At 37.1% G+C, this 22,317-nt stretch overlaps 1 protein-coding gene across 3 annotated transcripts in view; it reads right to left on the reverse strand.

Moving 5' to 3' along the window:
• Positions 1 to 22,317, reverse strand: part of ASAP1 (ArfGAP with SH3 domain, ankyrin repeat and PH domain 1) — a 482,413-nt gene that overhangs the window by 194,184 nt on the left and 265,912 nt on the right. For all 3 annotated transcript variants that reach the window (XM_027845500.1, XM_027845502.1, XM_027845501.1), the window contains one exon: positions 10,469 to 10,541. In XM_027845500.1, the coding sequence (XP_027701301.1) occupies positions 10,469 to 10,541 (73 nt within the window). The remainder of the gene's footprint in view (positions 1 to 10,468; positions 10,542 to 22,317) is intronic.

Genomic DNA, 22,317 nt, shown 5'->3' on the forward strand with positions numbered 1-22,317 from the left:
TGAAATAAGTTTTTAAAAAGTAAAGATGGAAATATGTAATTACAATACTTTAGATAACTGTAAAATATATAGCATTTATGTAGGGTTTTAAGGTTTGCAAAGTACTTTACATATATTACCTCATTAGATCCTCATAAAAATCCTGTAGGGTAAGTGTTATTATGATCCTATTTGACAGATGAGGAAACTGATCAAGGTTAAGTGACTTGACCACAGAACTAAAGATAGTATCTCTGGTACCCTTTGAACTCAGGTCTTACTGGCTTCAATCCACAATCCATGCACCATTTAATTATTTCATATACTGAATTATACATTTAGAAACTTCAATATGTATTTAACACAAGAAGACTATGAGAACTATGTTTATACATAAAAAGTAGCTACTTTTGGGAAAGGAAGCTTCTCCAATTAAATAAATGTTTTATGAACTGGGTTGGTGGCTCTGAGTTTAGTTAATTGAAAGACGTGTTGAAATTATATTAACTAATGAGGAAATATACATATCCTATAGATTATACTAGAGCTTGGGGTGATTAAGATTAAATTAGGGAATGACTTAAGTAGCAGTGAGGGGGTTTTGGCCCAAGTTGAGATCCTCACCCCTTGCCCCAAAGGGAATCTGGCTCTATAGGCCCCAACTCCTTATTTCCCTTTGAAAGCCTTAGCCTTACCCTTTGATCTTATTCAGATCAATTCCTCCCTAGCCTTCCTTATGATCCCTTCCTCCCTAGCCCTAAAAAGAATCTGGCTCCTGTTGTCTACGGGTCCCAGAACACCCTTAAACTTTTAGATTCACCTTTGCCCCTAGTCCTAAAAAGAATCTGACTCCCATTTGTCTATGGGTCCCAGAAAACCCTTAAACTTTTAGGCTCCTTATCTACTCCCCTTATCTCTCTTTGAAAGCCCTGGCCCAACCTTTTGATCTTATTCAGATGCCTTTCAAACTTCCTCCTTCCAGTTCCCTTCATTATCTATTCCCATTGTTTATTCAATCCCTCAGACCTTCCAAACAGAATTCTCACCTAGACCCTTTTCCCAGCCCTCTCCTCTGGCCACCCAAAGTTACTTTAGTGTATAAAAGATCCACCCTGGCCTCCATTCAAATGCTGAAAATCTCTCAAGCCCAGAGGCTGAGAGTCTCATGCCCGTTTGTCCTTATGGGCTTCACCTGGGCTATGTGATTTATCTCTAATAAACTTTTTATTTTGCTGGAAGAAGACTTGAGTTGAATTCTTTCAGGCAGGGTCCAGCGCCGCGATCTTGGGGTTCCTCTGTGCACCCAGGAGGACCCCAAACCTCTAGACCTCTTCAGCAGGATGAAGAGTGGCCTACAAGTAAGACTCATAGATCTCAGACCCTGTTTAACCTTGCTACATAATAAAATACATTGGATTTTTCCTACCAGCATTATCTTGCTTCTCTTGAATTCTTAGGCAAAGGAAGTAAATGTTCAAAGTGGGCTAGGAAAGAGGAAATGCAAAAAATTTATGAAGCTACTGAATCACAGATTCACAGAATTTCAAAGCTAGAAACAACTGTAGAGGTAATTTTAACTCCTGCTAGAAGCAGGGAAAGACAGTGGGTGGTATGTGCCAGGTGGTTTATACCACTACCACTACTTCAACTACTACCTTCTCTTGGACTCTAATGCAGACTCCAATAATTCAGTGCCCAAGAGCCCAGAGAACTGCAAGGCCCTGAAGACCTCCAACAATGCTTCAAGCTCAATCCTCACAGCCATCACCCAAGAGAAGCAATCCTTATGAATATTTGACTTGTCAACTGCCTCTGCATGTATTACAGCCTCAACCTCCTTAACAGCCACAGCTACTGAAGATCCAGAGAGAGAATTCTCACTATAAAAGTCCTTGGAACTATCAGATAGTTCAATATCAGAAATGGATATAGTTTAATCAGTGGAAGTGGTGTTATAAAGAAGACGCATTACCATCGGCTTAGCTGCAGCACCCAAGGACCAATGGGTCTTTCCATTGAACTTGCAGCTGAAACCTTCTTTATGTGTCTCTCCCATTATAATGTGAGTCTTTTGAAAAGTAGGAACTGTCTTGCTCTTCTATGTCTCTCCCCAGAATTTAGCACAGTGCTTTATACATTGTTGTTCAGTGGTTCAACTGATTCTTTGTGAGCCTATGGACCACAGCAGACTACATCTCCTACTATCTCTTGAAGTTTGTTCAAATTCATGTTTGTTCTTTCCATGATATTATCTATCTCATCCTCTGCCATCCCTTTTTCCTTATGCTTTTAATCTTTCTAACATTAGGATGTTTTCTGTTGACTCCCAGCTTCTTATTATGTGGGCAAATATTTAAATTTTAGCTTCAGTATTTGACCTTCCAGTGAATAACCTGAATTATTAACTGATTTGATCTCCTTGCTGTCCAAGGGACTCTCAAAAGTCTTCTCCAGCCCCACAATTTGAAAGTGTCAATTCTGTGGCTCTCAGGTTTCTTTATAGTCCAACTTTTACAGCCACTGGAAAAACCACAGCTTTGAATATATGGACCTTTGTCAGCAAGGTGATGTCTCTGCTTTTTAGTATTCTATCCAGATTTGCCACAGCTTTCCTTCCAAGGAGCAAGCATCTTTTAATTTCACAGCTGCAGTTGCCATCTGCAGTGATCTTTCAGCGGGCTTTTAATACATGGTTTTGTTTTATTTTTTTTCATTCATTCACTTACTCATCTGGCCTCTGCTTGGACGCTTTTAGTGTTAGGAAGCTCAGAATTTATCAAGGGAGTCCATTCTGGGATAGCTGACTGTAATGACTAAGGAACCAACAAGTCTGAGCACTAGTTCGGGATTTTTTTTCCAGTTTTTTTTTTTTTTTTTCTGTATTTGGGATGAGACCAACATATATACTGTAAGAAGAAACTGAACTGCAGAAAAGGAGGCTTCTATAGGAAGATGGGAATGATTTGGCCTAAACGAATTCAGTCTCAATTGCAAAATTTTTCTGGGAAGGAAATCTAAGTAGACTCTACATAGCTTTATAGAAAACATAAAAATCAGGGGATATTCTCTATAAAGAACCACAATTTATTGTGCATACTTACAAACAAACAAAAAAAAGCTTCATTCATTCCTACCCAAGCAAATCCAGTATTACTGAATCAAATACACTAAGCCCTCTTAATCATTATAAGATAGGAATACAGAGAAGATAATTTTTGGAGGTCAAGTCTGCCTTGTACACGAAGAAATATTTCAACATTTTATGTAACTTCACTAATTGAGCTTTCTCTAATAACTATATAAGTCTATGATGGATATCCAGAATTACAAAAAAAAATTGCTAATATGCAAAATGAAACCATGAAATTAACATATAGTAGATAAGAGTTTAATTGAAAAATTTTATAGCTGCTGGCATGACTTTTTATAGCAAAGTCAGAATTCATACATAATATACTTATAGCCAAAGGGGACCTAAAAATCATCTAGCCTAAGATTCTTATTTTACAGATGAAGAAACTGTGGCCCAGGTGAAGTGACTTGTCCAAGGTTACCCCCAGGCTGATATCTGAATTCAGGTCCTCTTACCTCAGACAAGGGCTCTTTCTACTGCATCAAGAAAATTAAGTATAAACAATTTTCCTAAATTAGGGTTTATATTGTTTATAAAATCTACAAACATTTAATGAGTATCTACTATGTGCCAGGCACTGTCCTAGGTGCTGAGGATATAAGGGCACAAATGAAACAGTACCTGACTTCAATGAGTTTACCTTTGATCACAAGATCTAAGAGGTTTAAAAATCTAAAAAACAACATATGAAAATGAAATGTAAGCTCTCTGAGGGCAGGGGATGTCTTTTTTCTCTTTTTGTATCTCTTTTTGCACTTAGCACAGTGCCTGGCACATGGTAAGAGCTTAATGAATGTTTACTGAACGGTTTGAAAATTTATTCATTTGTTAATTTATTCTTTAGTTCATCCAAAAAACATTTAGTGAATGTTTGCTATGTACAGAGCCTTATATTAAGAACACCTGAACAAATCAGCTCACAGGCATAATAGTCAATTCTGTTGTTATTGTTATCAGAATCAGGTTTCAACTCTAATCCTAGTCCTGTGCAAACTTGACTAAGTCACTTAGCAAGTCTGGGTCTCAGTCATCTATAAAACGAGATAATCAGATGAGAGGATTTCTAAAGATGTTTTCCATTTCTAAATCCAATAATATTAAGAGTTAGGACAAGAATGTAGGCTCCTTTCCTGTGTGCCATCCTTGCCCTGAATCCATCCACCCAGAGGAACAGTAGGAAAAACAACCAAGTAACAAATTCCCAAAGTAATTTCTGAATCAAATGACTGCCATGTAGAGCAATGACTTTTTTTATGTTAAAAGCTGTCTCATTAGACTTTTTTTCATTTGTGATTGCTATCAGTAAAGCTCCTGAAGGATAAAAATAACATATTTTAAAAGAGACTTTAAATTTTTTAAAAAATTACTATCCCCCAATGAACACTTCTAATCTTGAGAAACAAGAATACAGACTTATTTCATAAAATCTTTTTACAAGATCAAACCACATTAACATAACTTTAGCTCTGTGGGAAGATGGAACTGAGAGGCAAGGATGGAAACATACCAGGAAATGGACACCAGGAATAAGACCTCATGTGGCGTCTTTGGACAAGACCAAAAGCCTTTTGGACGACAAGAGCCTAGATTCCATTGAACATATATCATGGAAAGATATGAGACACCGATGTTTCATTCACTTGGTTATTTTTAATGGATAATTGGCTATAAAACTATTCACTCTCATAAAATGATGAAAACACATACCTTCATAGCCATATAATTCAATTCTATGGTTTAAAGATAGTAGGTACTTAATCCCACTTCCTTTTTGACAGGGTAATTAGATTGGTAAATCATGGGAATTCTATAGACCTAGATTTCACCAAAACATTTCAAAAAATGTCTCATGTTATCCTTGTGGTCAAGATGACTGAATGTGGGCTTGATGAGAGTGCAATGAGGTGAATAGACAACTGGTTGAATGACTGGAACCAAAAAAGTACTTTATTAATGGTTTGACTTCAACTTGGAAGAAGGTCTCCAGTGGAGTGCATCTGTGACTTGTCCTTGGCCTTATGAGCTTTACCACATTTGCTAATAAAGGCATAAACTGCATGCTCATCAAATCTGAAGATGATACAATGCTAACACATTAGACAAAAGAATCAGAGTTCAAAAAGGTGTGATAGGCTAGAAAGGTTGTTCTAAACTAATAAGATTAAATATAAAGTTCCATGCTTGGGAACAACAAAAAAAAAAATCAGCCTTACAAGTTCAAGATGAGGCAAATGAAAAACAACAGTTCAAGAGAAAAAGATCACATGGGGGAGGCAGAGGAAGGCGGAGGGAGAGATATAGTTATTGGACTGTAAACTCAAAAGGAGACCTCAATATGACGTGGGCTACCCAAAAAGCTAATGTAAAATTAGGCTGAATTAACAGACACACTGTCTACAATGTGGAGTCCTGCATTCTCTTCTGTGCAACACATTTTCTGAAGAACTTAATAAGCCAGAAAGTCTACTATAGGAAGCTGACAAGGATGTTGAGTGGTCTACTGACCCTGCCTGCTACTGGAGGTTCACTGAAAGAGCAATGAAATGTTAATTTGAAAAAGAAAAATAATCAGGGAGGTCACAATATTGGCCTCTAAATATTTGAAAGGCTGTCGTGGGGCAAAAGGATTAGACTGAATCTTTGTGGTTCTGATGTAAAAACAAGTGGACTTAGTAATACCAAGAGTGGAATGGGTTGCCTAGGAAGCTAGTGAATCTCCTTTCACCAGAGAGGTCTTCTAATGAAGAAGGTTAAAGGACTAATTTGGGGGAGTGTTACAGAATCAGTCAGCCAACAAGCATGTATTAAGTGTATACTATGTGCCAGGCACTGTGCCAATAAGCACTTGGGATATACAGAAAGGCAAACAAACAAACAAACAAACAAACAAAAAACAACCCCCCTTCCCAAAACAAACAAACAAAAAAACCCAGTCCATGCTATCAAAGCTCAAAGTCTAATGGAGGAGACAAAATGCAAAACAACAACCATCACCCCCCCCCCCAAAAAACCCTATATACACACACACTATATACAGAATACATCAAGGATGGGTTGGACTAAACAGTTCTGAAGGTCCCTTCCAATGCTATGATTCCATGAAATGTTCGATGAATTTAACTGAAACCAAAAGGGCTGGACTGCACTTAAAAACTTCAGAATGTTTTCACTGAGTCCAAGTTGCTTCTTGCTGCAATGGCACATATTTTTAAAATCAATATTCTCCTAGAGAGCAAATAATCTCCTAGCTGCAAATCATGTAATGCCATAATGTAAGGAGTTTTAAAAAGCGATATGAATTTATTTCTCCAAAGAAAACTTTTTCAGTGTTTTAGTGAGCAGAACAGGAGAAAAATATATACTATGATTACAACAATATAAAAGGAAAGAACAACAATAATCAGAACTGAGTGTCCTGAAATTAAAAATGTCCAAGCTTGGCCCCAAAGAGATATTGGAAGGCACCTCCATCTGCCCCACATTTACAGAGATGAGAGACTATGTGGAATGCTGGATATAATATCAGATTTTCCTGAAATGTCGGTTAGTTTTGCTGAATGATTTTACCTCCTTTGTTACGAATAGCTCCCTAGAAGGAGCAAAGGAAGTAGATACATTGAGAAATGTTAGGTGATTTAAAATCAAAAGATCAGATTTAAATTCTATCTTTAAATATTCTCAATATGAGCTTGAGTTTAATGCTGTCTTCCTAAAATACTTTACATTTACATATTTGTGTACATGTTGTATGACCCCCACCCCCACCCCCCATCCCCATGGAAATTAGAAGCTTGTGAAGGTCAGGAACTGTTTTGTTCCTGTCTTTGTATTCCTAGCATCTAACAAAGTGTTTTGCATACTGTAGGCATTTAGTAAATATTTGTTTAATTGATTTAAATTGAACATTTGGGCCTCTAAATCTAAGGTTTGCATTGTCTTCTAAAAAACACAGGGAAAAATAGGTCGTAAGAGATGAAATATATATATACATACATATAAGTATACACATACATATAAGTATACACACACATATACATATTATACGGTCAAAAATGTGACATCATTACATAGACTTATAGACTCTCAAAGTTGTAGGGAACTTCAGAAATCCTATAGTCCAGTGCATCTCAGTTCAGGAATACCTTACATGGCATTTTTGACAAACAGTCACTCAGCTTCCATTAAAGACTTTCAATGTGTCAAGAGTTTGTTTATTAAGTATCTATTATGTATGAAGCTCTGGTGTTAGGGGCTGGGAGTGATGGAAAAATGACTTCTATAAATACAACAAACCTACGTAATAACTACCTGACAGTCCTTATACTATTTCATGCTATTGTGCTTTATAAGTACAAGATTCTGTAAGGAAGAAAGAATTTCTGACGGGCTTGAGATGAGAATGTAACTGACATCTGGGTCAGGACAATTTTCCTGCACTGGGGAAAAAAAATCAAATTTCCTTTAAGAGTTTCTTAAATTTGGTCTGTGTGAAAATAGCAAGACTTTAACTTGTTGTCCTACAACACACTTTGGAAGACTGACACAACATTCTGTCCTGAAGCTCAAATATCTCAGAATCTGGTAACCAAGGAGAGAAAAGGAATCATGGGGACAATACACAAGGTATCTGTGAAGCATGTTCTTTCCCTTACCTCCCAACCCACAGAGTTCAAATTTTAAGAAAAGAAAGATGTAACTGAGCACCTACTATGCTCATGATACTGGTCAAATCTAGAGACACTATAAGCATCCACATTGAGGGAAAATAGTGGGACGCTAACAAAATCACCTTCACAATCTCTACAGCCAAAATTATTCTTGGCTTGTCATTATAAGAAGCTTTGCAGCACTGCAAACATGGGGAACCTTTTCCTGGAACCCTGGCAAAACTTTTCAAGAGAAAGAACCAGAAAAAGATTTGAGAAACCCAGATACAAAGAAATAAGATGATGACAAGAACATCAAAAAAAACAACCCACCTTATCCTGAGAACTGTTTACCAAATTAAACTATAAATGTGGATGCTCTGTTTTATTTCTGGAATTTAATATATAATTGTATTTTTATTCCCTTGTCTTTTCCTTACAGCCTCAAATGTGATAAGCTTCATTCTGAAGAGGTCTCTAAGAGGGGAATGGCAGTTCAAGCGCCAAGTGGATGAGGAGTAGTGAAAAAGCCATTCTAATCATTACCATCTTTTCTGTGATGACTGATCTGATTCTCACTGATGTGGGCATTCCCTCTGGCAATACAGTCAATCAGTAAGCATTTCTTAAGTGTCTACATGTGCCAGGCAATGGAAACCTATCCATACCTGCCTATCCTCTGTGATTCTTGTCTGTGTTCTCCCATAAGTTCATCACTGAGGGCCCATCCTCCATGTCAGCAATCCTTTCTTTCTTTTGACTTCGTGAGAATACCAATGGGGCAATGTGGGTTGTCCATTGGCTTTTCTTTGCTCTTGCCTTCCCTTTTCTCTCCCAATCTTATCTTCAATGATAATAATATTTCTCCTAAATAATTCTTTGTTTGAAAGGGTTGTAGCTTCTTCACACCTACCATATATGACCCTTTATTACCTTTTGGATGATCCTCAACTTGAATTCTTTAAAGGATGTGGATTTCTATGACTTGGCCATACCACATCATCGGGAGAATATGGAATTAAAAACATGGGTCTTTGTTTAAGGAGAAGTTTAAGGTCATTTAAAAGCTCAATACTTCTATGATGATGAAATAACTTCAAAACTATATCAACTGTGACAGACATGCAACTTATTAAGTGTCTAGAATGGTAAATTATAAGTTAGCTGCTAGAGATACACATTTCAGATAAGACACAATCCTTGCCCTCAACAAACTTATAATTTAATAAAGGGAAGAAACCACACATGCAAACCAAAATGTTATAAACACAAAGGAGAATTTCAAAGTTCTAGGTAACCTGAATGAATTAACTTCATGATTTTTATCAATTACTGCACATGGACAACTTTATTAAGTCTCTAGAATTCTAAAGTACCAGATTAGATGCTTGGGATATGGAAACAGACATGGTCCATTACTTCAGGAAACTTGTAAGCTAATCAAAATATGAGAAGTACAAAGGAAAATTGAATTCAGTTATCTGAGGGAGAGAGATCGTCTTTGGTTTGAGGGAAACAGAAGACTTCACTCAAGAGGTAACACTTGAATAGGATTTTGAGTGAAGGGAGAAATTCTACCATGAGGCTATGGATTATGGGTGTAGGGTAGATGTCTGTTCCAGGAATGTGGGATAGTATGAATAGTTAGGGAGCATGAACAAAAGCAAAGAGAGAAGAAAGGGTAGGCCAGGAACAGAAGATCCTACCGTTTCTCAGTCTTTCCTTGCCCATGGCACTGGAGGCCATGAGTTATACTTATGGTGAACTTTTTACTTTGATTTGTTTCTTCCCAATGATGAGAAGAAAACTGAAAAGGCCCACCTTTATTTCCCTCCAGGCTCTGCTCCTGACTTTTGTGACTTAAAATCATGTCCCCTTTATACCCACACCCCACTGTGGCACCTTTATTCCTTCCCCCTCCCCACTTTTCAGCTCCCTTGTGTGTTCTGTCTTCTCCCATTAGAATAAGGGCAGCGACTTTCCTGAAAGACTGTTTTCTTTTTACTTATATTTATATACCCAGCATTTGTTATAGTACCTGGAAAATAGTAAGCACTTAATAAATGCTTCCTTCTTTTTTTGTATCCTCAGAACTTGACTGGTAACTAGAATACAGCAGGCATAGGTATAGAGGTATGGAGTACTTATGGAATTGAATCAATTCATTCAAAATCAAAAAACATTTATTAAAGCACATACTATGTTCACATACTGTGCTGGGCATTTTGCTAAGTTGTATCTTCAAGGAGCTTAGCCTTCACTAGGGTAGATGGGACATTCCTCAAAAAACATACTACCCATTAGAGTACGATGCATTCATTGGAAGAAAAGAAAGTGCTATGAGATCTGATTCATGAGGGATCGCCATTGCCTGGGTGGACCTGTGAGGTTATCACCACACGGGAATAAACCTCATGCTTTTTTGTTTGGTTTATCAGAATTAAAGTCTGACCTATTGATGCCCCCTTAGTAAATCCCACTCCTCACCCTTCTATAGCAAATGCAAGTTGTTGCTCTTTTTTTTTTTTAAACCACTAATAGATTTTGGCAGAGAATAGAGCTGAAGGGAACAGATGATAAAAACTGAATTTGTTTGACCTAGTTTGTCACTTGCATCAACTGTTCTGTAAATTTAACATCCTGCAAATAACAAAGCAAGCTCTGGAGACATCATTTAATAATTCATGCCAGTGGCTTTGAAAAGGCTTACCTTGACCAGAATTGTATATTGCTTTTACAGACTTTTTCACTTTCTGCAGGGCAGTTCTATCTTGGTCTAGAGCCTAAACAAAACCAAAACAAAAAGCAAAAATAAATAAATGAATGAATGAATGAAAAGCTCATTAATGAAAAGTAATAAAGTTAAGAACCAGCCCTCTCTGCATTTGCTTTTCCTAAGCATAAGAACAAATAGTGCAAGCAGTGGCATATTTATAAATAGACAACAACTTCAGGAGCTAGAAGTACCCTGAATGTGTTGACATAGTCGTTGGGGGAAATCTTTTGTCACTCAGCCCTTCACATGAATAAGCCTCTAAGAATCAAGGAGAAATAATGATGGAGCAGTCACTCAACATAGAAAGCTTCATACAGAGAACTATATCAGTATTGGCACAAGAGTGGTAGAAATAACACTGAAATGAACAGTTAGGAGACCCGATTTTCAGCCCCAGTTCTATCACTTAGTAGCCATGTAACTTTGAGCAAAGCATGACATGTTTGGTTCTCATTTTCCTGATTTATAAAAAGAGGAGAGAAGTAATTTACACTATCTTACACCTCAGAGAATTGTTACAAGGACCAAACGAGGCAGCTAGGTTGCACAATGGATAGAGTGCTGGGCCTGGAGTCAGAAAAATCTGAATTCAAATCCAGTGTCAAATACTTACTAGTTATGTGACCTTGGGTAAGTCATTTGAGCTCTATTTACCTCAGTTTCCTCAACTGTAAAATGGGGATAATATTAGCACCTATCTCCCAGGATTGTTGTGAGGATCAAATGAGATAATAATTATAAAGTATTCAGCACACTGCCTGACACACACTGAAGTAAGTAGGCACTAAATTCTAGTTATTATTAAATAACATATACGAGAGATTTGTAAATATTAAATGTTATATTTCCTCCATTAGACTGTGAACTATTTGAGAGCAAGGAAGTATTTTGGTCTGATTTTTGGGCCTTTATTTTGTATTCCCATTACTTAGCACAGTGCCTGGCATGCCTGATACATAGTAAGTGCTTAATAATTGTTAGCTAACTATGTAAAAATAAGCTACTGTTGATATTATCTTTAGACATAAATAAAAGGAATAAAGTCCTGATCCCAGTCTTCAAGTAGTTTATAACCTAATACAGAATGTAAAAAAAATACATTTAAAAATAATCTACAAATAGATATGACTGCATTCTTATATTAATTATGCTACTAGTGAATTTAAATTTTGACCTTCTGTTTCCTCATAGGCAAAGGTAAGGGGTCTAATTAGATGGCTTTGGGTAAGTCACCTAACTTCTCTGGGACCCATAAAAAGAGGAGGCAGGACTACAAGACCTTTAGGCTCTCTTCTGGTTCTAAATCAATGAGCTTATGCCCTTTAGAGTACTTTCCAGTTTTCATTAAATTTGATTTAACAATGACAGCAGAGTACAGTTTGAACTAGATGATGTCTAAAGTCCTATCTAACTCTAAAAGTCTGTGAAAATTGGTGGAAGAAGGGATTAGTAAGGGAAGGGAATGTTGAATAAAGGTTATACACCTTGACTTGAGGTTGATGGCCATGGTCTGCTGCCAACTGGATGAAGGCAGAGCTGAGGCAAATCTCTATATATCTGAGGCTAGGTTTGGAAATTACTTTGCCTTTGTGTTATTGTCCAACATAGAGTTTAGGCCTATGCTATAACATGTGCATGTTGACTCTGTGTGTATGTGCATGTGTATTCCACAAAAAAAATATACTTTTCTGTCATTACTACTGTGTTTTAAAATTAATTTGTGATTAAAAAAATTAATGTACTTTATAAAGTCACAGTTAAGATATATTACTCTTTGTGTACGCAGGCAGCCTTCCCTACTCCTATTCCAAGTTTTGTTTTCTAGATCCCCTTCTATGGTAGGTAGGAAGAATATGGGCAATGTTTTAGAAGCAGAGAGGAGTCAGGCTGCTTGTGGGAAATAGCAATTCTGCTTCTCTGACGTGAAGAGTGAGGACTAGGAGAAAGGTATAAGAAATTAGGACTGTTAGGAATTGGTATGAGGAAAGAAGTAGGGTTAATCAGTAGAGATCTTAAGTACACTGTAAGGAGTTTACATTTAATATACTCTGGCTATGAAAAGTCTTAATATTCTCCAAAAAGAAAGGACATTAAAATATTTAAAACACTCCTTATACATTTTAAAAAGCAAGGTCACATTCCCATTTTCTTAAGTTATCACAAATAAAACAAGGCATAGTGGAAGGAGCATTGGACTAAGGCAAGAGGAGTCTGGGTTCTTCTAATCCTGATTTTACCCCTGAAAAGTTATATGACTCTGGACAAATCACTAGAACTCTCGGTCTTAGTTTTATCCCCTGTAAATTAAGTGGGTTGGACTAGACTAATTCTAAAGTCTCTCTACGACTAACATTATGATAAAAAAAGTCATTACTGCTTATTTTTAAGCAGGCAAAGTAGATTTACTTTTAGAAGGACATAGATTATTTTTGTTGCTGCTGCTGCTACTGCTACCACCACCATAATCACCACTACCACTACTTCTACTACCAGCAGTACTACTATTACTAGTACTACTATGAACTTCTGAGTTCTATTTGCAGCTTCTTGTTTTTCAATTTATTTGTTTCTTCACACCCACAACAAATTGACGACTCATGGGCACAAAACAAAAGGAAGAAAACTGAAAGATAGATTAGTTGGTATTCTGTGTTTTAGAATGGTCCTGTGATTTTATAAACATATGGAATTCCTAGAGAGGAAGCACCCTATGTAGACCAATACCTCTTTGGTAACTTATGTTCTTAGAGAGAGTTACCTGGGAAACTGAGAGGTTAAAAGACTTCCCAGCCAGTACATCTTAGAGATGGGACTTAAAACCAGGTTTTCCTGACTTCAGACTAGTCTCTCTAACCATGTCAACATTGTCTCTTGGTACTACATAAACAGGAATTCCAAATTATCATGATCATCATCCTCACTACAACTACTACTACTTTCACTAAGATATACAGTATGTTGTAATAGATTAAAGGAGATCCTTGTACTCAGGAAGAGCTGGGCATGACCCTAAATAACCAAGCCATGTGCAAGTAACTTAACATTTCATTGCCCTGGGGCAACTTTCTACACCTATACATATTATAGACTTGTAGTGAAGCCAGAGATCTTCAACCCTGGAAGAAGTTTACACATCAGGAGCTTCCTATACCAATAAAATCGCTACATTGAACCCCTTACCTCCAAAGTAGTAATAATAATAGCAGCTGACATTCATAGTGCTTTAAGATTTCAAAGGCACTCTACAATAAGTTCATTTCATATGGTCCTCACAACAACCCCATAAATAGGTAGCACTATCTTTTTTTAATTTCCATTTTACAAATGTAGAAACTGAGTCTCAGAGGAAGTGGTTTGTTTAATGGTTAGTAAACAACAGAACCAGACTTCAAACTTATGGTTTCTGATTCAAAATCTAGTCTTTTAAATTGTATTTTTTTTTATTACAGTAGAGTTGGGGAGTAATGATCATGATAATGATCCCAAAAGAGAAAAAGAATTGTAAGGGCGCTGGTACAACAAACACCCTCTTCCTACTTCTGTGGTATTAGTAACTGCATGCATGCACATGCACACACACACACACACACACACACAGAGTTCCAGACTATAAGAACACATGTAAAATTCAAATATACTTTTACAAAAAAGTACTTGATAGATAGACACAGCAAGGACGTGTGATGCTTTACAAGCTAGTACTTGACCACCAGCAAAAAAAATCCAAAGGAAAATATATTTTTACAGCATTAGGCTTAATGGAAATTAGAAATTTTTTCACTTGATCAAACAAGCTTCCCTCAAGATATCAGACTATGTTTAAGTTTGCTACAGGTTGCACCCATTTTCGTTTCTGCCTAATAAGCCACTTTTACCAACAAAATCCTATGAAATGCCATAAATGGTACCTGGTAAACTCCTAAAAATTCCCTAGAAGATGTTCTTTTGAGGGGAGTAAGACTTTCCGTGATTTACAGGATGTATTTATTATTTTTTTTAATAAAGCTGTTGATCCTTTGATACAAAGAAAAAGTTCCTTGCACCTAATCTTAATTCTAACACTGACTTCCATTTTTAGTTTTGAGCTAGCCTTGGCAGAAATGTGTCCAGGCCTCCTTTGAGGAGAGTGTATATTGTTTAATTAGCATTCACTAAAGTATTTTGAAGATGAGGAAACACTATAACTCCTCAATGAAGTGTTACAGTTAAGTCAATAAATTATTCATCAATTATAGAGTACCATATTACATATCATGTGACACCATCAGATGAAAAAAATATTGATAGTGTAGAGGATAATGGGGAGATTGAAAGATTTATTATTACCACAAATGCCAAAATACTGGGGAAAATGAAAAGCAACAGGAAATGAACATTTTTGTCCCCAAACAAAAACAAACTAAATAAGTAAACCTTCCAGTGAGGGTCACAACTCAGATTCTAATAAAGTCTTCAAGAAGAATTAAACAAATTCAACAAAAAGTGTTTACCATGGACAACGATCTGAGAATAAGAAGATGAAATAGGAAAGAAGGAAGGGAGGATTTTTAAAGTGTTGACTATGGGTCAGGAAGTGTGTTAAGCCCTTCACAAATATTATCTCCTTTGATCCTAGCAACTACCTTGAAAGAAGTAGGTGCTATCATTAATCTCCATTTTACAGCTGAGGAAACTGACACAAGCCTTAGAGGTTAGGTGACTTGTCCAAGATCACACAGCTATTAAATGTTTGAGCCTAGATTTGAACTCAGGTTTTCCTTACTACAAACCCAGCACTCTGTCTAATGTACCACTTAGCTATTTGTGTTTTGCCCCCATATCCACTGTACCACAGTCCTTGCTCCCTCAAGGAGATTATAGTCCAAAAGAAGTGATGAGATAGGTACAAAAATAACAATAATAAAAGTCAGAATATAAGTATATGGAAAAGTTTTTTTTTAACAGAATGGTACATAAGATTCATGATCACTCCCTTTTAGAGGGAAGACGATATATGGAAGAGGTGGCAAATGATGAATGAAGTCTTAAGGGATGAGAAGGATTTCAGTAGGTACAGGTTTGAAGGGTCAAAAGCATGGTAGACAGTCTCAAAAGTACAAGCTGGAAATATGATAGTCTATAGATTTCTCTATGGTGGGCTTCAAAAATCATCACAAGAAGGAAAGTATCCCAGGCATCCCATTTACAGATCAAAGTATTTCAAATAAGAAGAAAACTCAGCGGCCAGCTATTCCAACTCATACTGAAACAAAAATCTCCGTGACACCCCACCTCCAACAAGTGATCATCCAGAACCCACTGTATCTAGTGATGAAGAGACTCAGAAATTCCATAATTCCAAGACAGCCATTGCTATGCGACACTATGTTATCTACTCTCGGGTGATTTGAGTATAGACTTGCTTAAAGACCAGAGGCTTCTGAACTTTTGGGGGAATTATTTCTGTGGAAGCAAATCATCTTGAATATTCTATCCTCCTCCTGACTAGCTACCCTTACCTATTCCTACTTGCTGCAGAAAAAACAAAAACAGAAAATGTCTTAGAAAATAGACCCTTTCCCTCCTCCCCCACTCCCCAAAAAAGATCCTTACCTCACTAGAGAGAACACAAAAAATCTTGGAGCAGCCATTGGTCAGGGGTGTTTTACACAAATGAATTAACTCCCGAAAATTAAACTGAATATGTTTTGTTGGATTTTACACATTTATCTTATGAATGAGATCAACCCATAGACCACTTGGATAATCCTAAGAGAAGACCATTTTTTAAGAGGCCAGAATCAAGCCTGAGAGTAGTTAGTCCATTAAACATAACTCTCTTTTCACTGCCCTGGCCAAATGACTGGGTTAGATTAATGTGACTTGGTCTTACTCTGAATCAGAAGCTTAGTAAAAATTAGGTGGTCTTTGGAGAACAGAAAAGAATGATATAATCACATAGACACTCAGGGAACTTAGTCTGGAAGAGTTAATAAATAACAGCTCACATTTATATAGCTCTATAAGTTTGCAAACATGTTATTTCATCTGGCCCTCATGACATCCCTGTGAAGAGGGTGCTATTATTATTTGCATTTTACAAATGAGGAACCTACGGCTGTGAGCAGTTAAGTGACTTGACCAGGATCACACATCTGGGTAATTGTCTGAGTCAGATTTGAGCTCAGGTTTTCCTAATTTCATTCTATCCATTGTGCCAACTAGCTGCCTAGTTATATAGGATAGTTGCCTCTCTTTTTTCAATAATTTAACAAGCATTTACTAAACACCTTTGGTGTGCTGAAAAAAGATAAAATTTAGATAAAACAGTCTGTTAGGGAGGTATGAAACATACATTAATAGCTATAAAACAAAATAATTTCACACTAAGTGCATAACAAGGAATAAAGTTCTTTGTGAATATCAGGGATGGAAGGTTAATTTCAAATCTAAAAGCCTTACTTTGTATATTATGGGTTATGGAAACACTGATGTATAATAACAGCTACAGAGCTACAGAAATGAAAAGGACATTTCTTCTAGTGAACCAATCAAAAGCTACCTTTTACTTAAGAAACGGAGGCAGTCTCTTATGAGAAGATAACAAAGACGCTAAGAGTGCTGGATTTGAAAACTGGGTTCAAACCTTAATTCTGTCATTGGCCTTAGGCAAATTTATTGACCTCTTTGGGTCCCAGTTTCCTCATACATAAAACAAGGAGATTGAAATAGAAGGCCTCAGAATTCCTTGCAAGCTCTCCATCATTTTATGGATAACCTCTAAGGCTCCTTCCAAATCTAAATTTATGATCCTATGAATGAGACTACTTCACAAAGAGAAAATGATCAGCCTATTAAAAGCTTCATATGTGCACTAAGAGGACCCAAAATGAAGAGTGAGCTTCTTCTAAAAAACTTAGGAAAAGTGTTTAATCTGTTCGATTTATTATTATTTTAGCCAACAAGAATTGCTCTTACTATATACAATGTTCAACAAGTAATCAGATGCATTAAGCATTCTCCCTCTGCTTTCCATCTGCATGCACAACAGAGTGGATAAAGGATGGGAATCTGACCCAGAGGCAGCACAAACTAAGTGGATTATCTCGAACTGCAGAGAGCCCACAGCACCCTCTGAAGTACTTCAAAGGTTAGGGATGAAGGAAAGGTTCAGTATCCTGCCTTCAGCAATATATTCTGAAGGATTTTCAGTATCCATTCCATTGATATATCTCTACACTACAAAACTGTGTGTGTGTGTGTGTGTGTGTGTGCGTGTGAGAGAGAGAGAGAGAGAGAGGAAGAGAGAGAGAGAAAAATAAAAAACTTTTTTTTTTTTTACAAAAACACTAGTTGAGAAAGAGTGCAAAAAAAAAAAAAGAGCTTTCTTACAGAAACACAACTCCTGCAAAGTTGGCTATACCACAAGATTCATCCAGCTGAGCGCTGAAAGCAGTGGGTCTAAAGATTTAAAAAGTAAGCTTAAAGTATCCATGATGCTTCATCTTCATTTCTGGACTGGGTTATTGTTTTTAATATCAGCATTTAGTTACATTCCTACAACTATCATTTTACCCAACATAAAGACAATAGCATCTATCTTCCTTACTTATACAGTCATAGTCTAGATCTAATCTCTCAAGGGCTTATTATTATCCAAGGAACTTTGAACAGTGCCCTCTGGGCAAAGTAGGTACCTCTATCTTACGTCACAGATGTTTGTCTCAATATATCATAGTGTAATTTTCCACTATACTTTGTCAAAACAACAAGCGTCAAATTCAAGCCTAGAATAACAAAATCCTTAAATTTAAAAAAGAGTATCAAAGGTCATCTAGTTCAACCTTGATCCAGAACACAAAATCTCAACCAAATGTTCATCAAGCCGCTGATTTAAATATTTCCAGTGACAAGGAATTCACCTTTTGAGGCAGTCCATGACATTTTGGACAGCTGTAATTGTTAGTCAAGTTTTTCACATACTGAGCCAGAATCCACCTCCTACTTCAACTTGCTAGTTGCCCTTCTGGGGTTACACAAATATCCCTTCAAATACTCAAAGACTCATCAACTCTCCCAAAGTCCTCTCTTCTCCAAGCTAAACTTCTCCAATGGCTTCAAGTGATCTTCTTAAGACATAATTATTAGATCCCTCATCATCCTGGTCACACTCTGTTGGATGTGACACAAACTGTCAGTGTCTCCTCCCAAAATGGTACTCCCATGCTCCTCTTCTCAGCTCTTCACAGTTCACTGGCTACTTTGGGAGGAATGATCTCTAACCATAAAAATTTGAGTAGAACTTAGCCTAGATGACCTCTGGAATCTCCTTCATCTATCTCAGAGGGTCTCTTGATTAAAAAAAAAAAGCCCAAGTTTGAAACAGCTTTACTGTTTGTTGTTGTCATTCATCCTTTATTCTCAAAGAGGACCAATGAAATCAGGAGGGTCAAGTGAATGGGATTTAAGTGAGGCAGAGCGGTGCAAAGTCAACAGCGTTATTCTCTCTTTAAGAGAATGCTATACTATAGTACTTTACTATGCTATAGTACCATACTACACACTCTTCAAGGGTGGGGAACCTGCAGCCTCTAGGTCACATGTAACCCTCTGTGTCCTCAAGTGTGGCCCTTTGACTGAATACAAACTTCACAGAACAAATCCCCTTAATAAAAGGATTTATTCTGTAAAACTTGGACTCAGTGGAAAGGCCACACCCAAGGACCTAGAAGACCTAGAGGCCACCCTTGATTTACATAGTACACACCAGGTCACACTCTGGAGTGTTGTGGGCTGCATGTTTGACCCCTCTGGTATACATGATGTGTTATAATGCTATGGTACAAGGTGTCAAACACATGGCCAATGTGGCATGCATCCCAAACTCAAGTATGACCAGACAAAATTAAAATACATCTGGTACATATTTAACAAAGTAAATGAAAATAAAGCAAAACATAAGTAAAATTTTAAAACTAAGTCAATATGGGGCCCATGGGGATCCTTATGTATGGATTAGTGGCCCTCATTTGTATTTGAGTTTGAATTCCAATGCACTTCTTATATTTCTTAACCGAAATTATTTTGCACAAGTCAACTGACCTCTTTACATTATTACTATTATATGTTATGTTATGTATATCATTAAGCCTCAGATTACTGACATGTAATATAACAATAATAGTACTTATACTATCTATGCTTTACAGGATTTTTCAAAATTAAGTGCTTTTGCAAACCTTAGAATAGCCAAATAAATATGTAATTATTGCTGTAATAGTAGATTAATCATCATGGGAAGGAGTAGGTAAGCCACAATGTACACTATTTGAGGGAGTATCCACATAGATGCATCTCAGTATTGCAGAATTTCAGAGCTAGAAGGGACCTTCTTCGGCCATTTAGTTCAAATCATACCTGAAAAAGAGTCCCAGCTACAACACAGCTGACAACAGGACATTCAGGCTCTGCCTGGAGACCTCCAAAGAGGAGGGACCCCATTACTCTGTCCAAGGCATCTCCTTCAACTTTTGAATAGCCCTAATAGGAAATTTTCCCTTTTGTTAAACTTAAATGATCTCTTTGCAACTTTCATTGAAACCAATTCTACCCTCTAGGGTCAAACAGAACCACTCTAATGTGTCTTTAAGGTGACAGCCCTTACAATGCCTGGAAGATAGTAATCACAGACTTCAAACTGAAAGGGAACTCAGAGGTCATTTTACACATGAGGAGGTTGATGCCTGGAGAGAAAAAGTCACTTGCCAAGATTACAAAGGCAATACATGACAGTGAAAGAATTTGAATCCAGTTCTTGAACTTGGACATCAAACTAACCATTTGTTTCACTGGATCATTGTGCTGCCTCTATCAATCTTCTTTTCTCTAGGCTAAACATCCCTAATTTCTTATGTAACCATCCAGCTTAAATAGACTCCTTCCTAGAGATTTTGGATTTTATCTTACCTTTATAAGAAGAAGAAAATAATTTGGAAGACTGATAATTAACTGCCATCTTTGAGAGAGTCTGTGTTGAGGTACTGAGAGAAGACCGAGAATTCTTTCTTTCTTTTTTTTTTTTTAAAGAAATCTGCAGAGTTAACATTCATAGAGAAAGAGCCTATAACAGATAATAGTTCACTGCCAATGGACAAGGTAAAGGATTAAGTGAACTGTCAGAGGAACAAGTCTATGACGGACTTGGAGAATTAAATGGCATCTTTGAGACACACTTTGGAGAAGACAGTCTGTTAAGTAAAAACATCTGATGAGGGGCAGCTAGATGGCACAGTGAATAGAGCACTGGCCCTGGATTCAGGACAACCTGAGCTCAACTGTGGCCTCAGATACTTGATACTTACTAGTTGTGTGACCCTGAGCAAGTCACTTCACCCCATTGCCTTGCCAAAAAAACAAACAAACAAACAAAAAAAAACCCATCTGATGAAAATTCCCAAGAAACTTTAATGATCATCCTGAGAAATGAACTGTTAGACTGAAGTTCCAGCATTTTGGAAGAGTTAGCACTTTAAGCCATAGGTGAGAAGGATCTTTGGTTGTGATCTTTCTTCTAAGTGACATATTATTGAAATATTCATCTATGTCTTTGCATTATCTGTTATTATTAATAAATTATAAAACCAATAACAGTGATGTATGCCTAAGCCTATGAGAGTGGGGCTTAAGAGAGAGAAAAGAAAAAGCTTATAAGAAATGAAGCTTCCAGTGGCAACCAGGTGGTACAGTGGATAGAACACTGGCCCTGGAGTCAGTGGGACCTGAGTTCAAATCCGACCTCACACACATGATACTCACTAGTTGTATGACCCTGGGCAAGTAACTTAACCCCTATTGCCTCACCCCCCCCAAAAAATGAGGCTTCACTAGTTCTTATAAATTAGGGTGAGGGCTCAGAGCTAATCAAATTTTACATTTTAGTTACTTTATGACTAGTTTTACTTTATATCTTCTAGATTTCCTTTGAACCCAGTAAACTCAACAAAAAGGTAAAAGATTAGGGGGTAGACTGAAGGGTGGGAGTTTGATGCAATTATCCTCAAAAACACATTAGATGTTCTGCATCATACCCCACAACAAGTGCCCACACCTCATCCAAGTGACTGCTATGAGAAGGAAACAAAAGTCCACTACACTTGAATGGAGCCAGGAGATCATTATCCACTTAGGTAATCAATAACTACTTGATAACTAGACTTGATTTAGTGCTGGTATTTTTTTCTCTCAAATTATGTTTCAGTGAATATAGTTGGGAAGCAATGCTATCTGTCCTCAATTGTAGAACGTCCAATCTGGGCATTATTTAGGAGCCCACATAAAAACGATAACATGGTAAGTATCAAAGCACTGGGAAAAGCACTTACAGAAAGAAAGGCCTCCCAGATGATTGTGAATGAGCCCAGCAGAAAGAAGACTGGTTACAGGCTTTTGGTCTTGGGCATTCAAAACAGGTATTTGGAGAAAAGGCAGGAAGAAATCAATCAAGAGGTATATGTGGTTATACCACCCTAGGTGGGTTCTACTTGACTGGCATGTCAACTATTATACATTGGCCCTTACTTGTAAATATTTTGACTAGCTTTGTGGGTGTTATTCAAAATCATGGATTTCCTTTCATCATTTGATTAGCAGGTAGCCTAACATTTAGCTTTGTGTAAACTGGGAATTGTAGCTTTGGGGGATTTTCATCTGTAGAGAATTACAGCCTTGATTCTTAGGAGAATTTCTAGCAAAGCTGTGTGTGTGTGTGTGTGTGTGTGTGTGTGTGTGTGTGTGTGTGTGTGTGT

This window comes from Vombatus ursinus, unplaced genomic scaffold (assembly GCF_900497805.2).
Source record: "Vombatus ursinus unplaced genomic scaffold, bare-nosed wombat genome assembly UNPS02014973.1, whole genome shotgun sequence".
NCBI classification, from domain to species: Eukaryota; Metazoa; Chordata; class Mammalia; order Diprotodontia; family Vombatidae; genus Vombatus; species Vombatus ursinus.